This window comes from Eimeria necatrix, genomic scaffold (genome assembly GCF_000499385.1).
Source record: "Eimeria necatrix Houghton genomic scaffold, Enh_scaff2606, whole genome shotgun sequence".
NCBI lineage: Eukaryota > Apicomplexa > Conoidasida > Eucoccidiorida > Eimeriidae > Eimeria > Eimeria necatrix.
This window is the reverse complement of record NW_013653166.1, coordinates 1149-2671: the sequence shown is the minus strand read 5'-3', so window position 1 is coordinate 2671 and position 1523 is coordinate 1149. Positions and strand designations below refer to the sequence as shown.

General features: G+C 51.2%; 1 protein-coding gene across 1 annotated transcript; it reads left to right on the top strand.

The window, feature by feature from the left end:
• Positions 1-179: 179 nt before the first annotated feature.
• ENH_00035830 (Pol protein, related) lies at positions 180-767 on the top strand (the record flags this gene model as incomplete). The annotated part of the gene is made up of 1 exon (XM_013580411.1): positions 180-767. The coding sequence occupies one exon, from the start codon at positions 180-182 to the stop codon at positions 765-767; it is 588 nt and encodes a 195-aa protein (XP_013435865.1).
• Positions 768-1523: the final 756 nt, after the last annotated feature.

Genomic DNA, 1523 nt, shown 5'->3' with positions numbered 1-1523 from the left:
ACATGCAATCTGACGAACGCGAGTGGGAGCGTTTGCTCCCGGTCCTGGAACTTGCTTACAACTCAACAAGTCATTCCTCCACCGAGCTCTCTCCCTTCGAGGTCATGATTGGCTAGAATCCGCTGACTGCTGCGAACCTTCATATTGTAGGCGCGTTAGCTCCTACACTCACTCCTCCGATGACTAAGCTTTTCCGACAGCTCTGCGACAGAGCGCAGAGCCACATACAGAAGGCAAAATGGCAGCAGAAGTATTACGCAGACACAAAGCGCCGAGCTGTGGGGTATGCAGTGGGCGACAAGGTTTGGCTCAACAGCAAGCACCTACTGGCTTCATCTAGCTGCCCTAAGTTCGAGCCCCGTTACAGAGGACCCTTTGAAATCATTGAACGAATAGGCACCGTCGCTTACCGTCTTGCTTTACCTCTTACTTATGAATGCCGTAACGCTTTTCATGTTTCGCAGTTATTTCCCCACCGCTCCCGGCCTCCAGAGTTCGTTCCCCAAGAAGCCGATGCTGCCTGGCCCCCTATCCGCGATGCGGCCAACAATCCGACAGAGGAGCGTGAGGTCGATTATATTATGGACCAACGCGGCTCAGGCGCCGACGCCCAGTACCTCATCAAGTGGCGCGGCACCCCCGAAGATCAAGCCACGTGGGAGCCCGCTAATCACCCAACAGACTGTCAGGCTTTGCTCCGTTCTTGGCACCGCCATCAGAGAAGACGTGTTCAGGCAGGAAACAATATCACTCCTTCCGCGGCGTAGTGGTTTGTGTCCCACAACTTGCGCCACATGACGGTCTTCAATGACGACGTGGGGAAGGAAGCGCTGCGCACCGCATGCGCTCATGGCATTAGCTTCACAAGGGAATAGAGACTGAAAAGGAAGAAATGATGTGTTCTGGGTAGGCTGGTTCAGTCCGGCAAGGGGGGAAGGTGTACTGCGCAGGCACCAGAATAGGGCTTGCTGGTGACCTATAGAGGATAGCTAACTGATGACCTATAAGCGATAAAGAGGTTGAGACGCGGATTGAGCGCTGTAACCTCTTACTAGTGAAATAGAAAAGCAATGTATGAGCAAATTAACATGTATAAACTAGAAATGCCTGCGAATGGCGTAAGATTGGGGCTGCCGACAACGCCGGCACGGGCGCGCGTCATATCCTCACCAGACCAGCAAAGCAGGAACAATGAGAAATAACTTTTATGAAATATGATTTTGAGAGCTTGAAACCAAATGGTCTTTTTAATAATTTAGCTGACGTTAAGTAACCGATATGTCTGTACAAGAGAAGATTTCATAGAGCGCCCGAGTTGTGGTCGTGCACTGTAACGCACAGCACCTACTGCTGCGACTACGCTGCTATCTGCCCCCTCGAGTAGGGGCCCACGATAACCGTATACCAACGGCGCATTTCCTTGAAACACTAAACGAAATATCACGAAATACGTTTGTTCATAGTTTTTTTAAATCCGTTATCTCAAAATACCCCCCACTCGGGATTCTCGCCTCCTAGGCCCT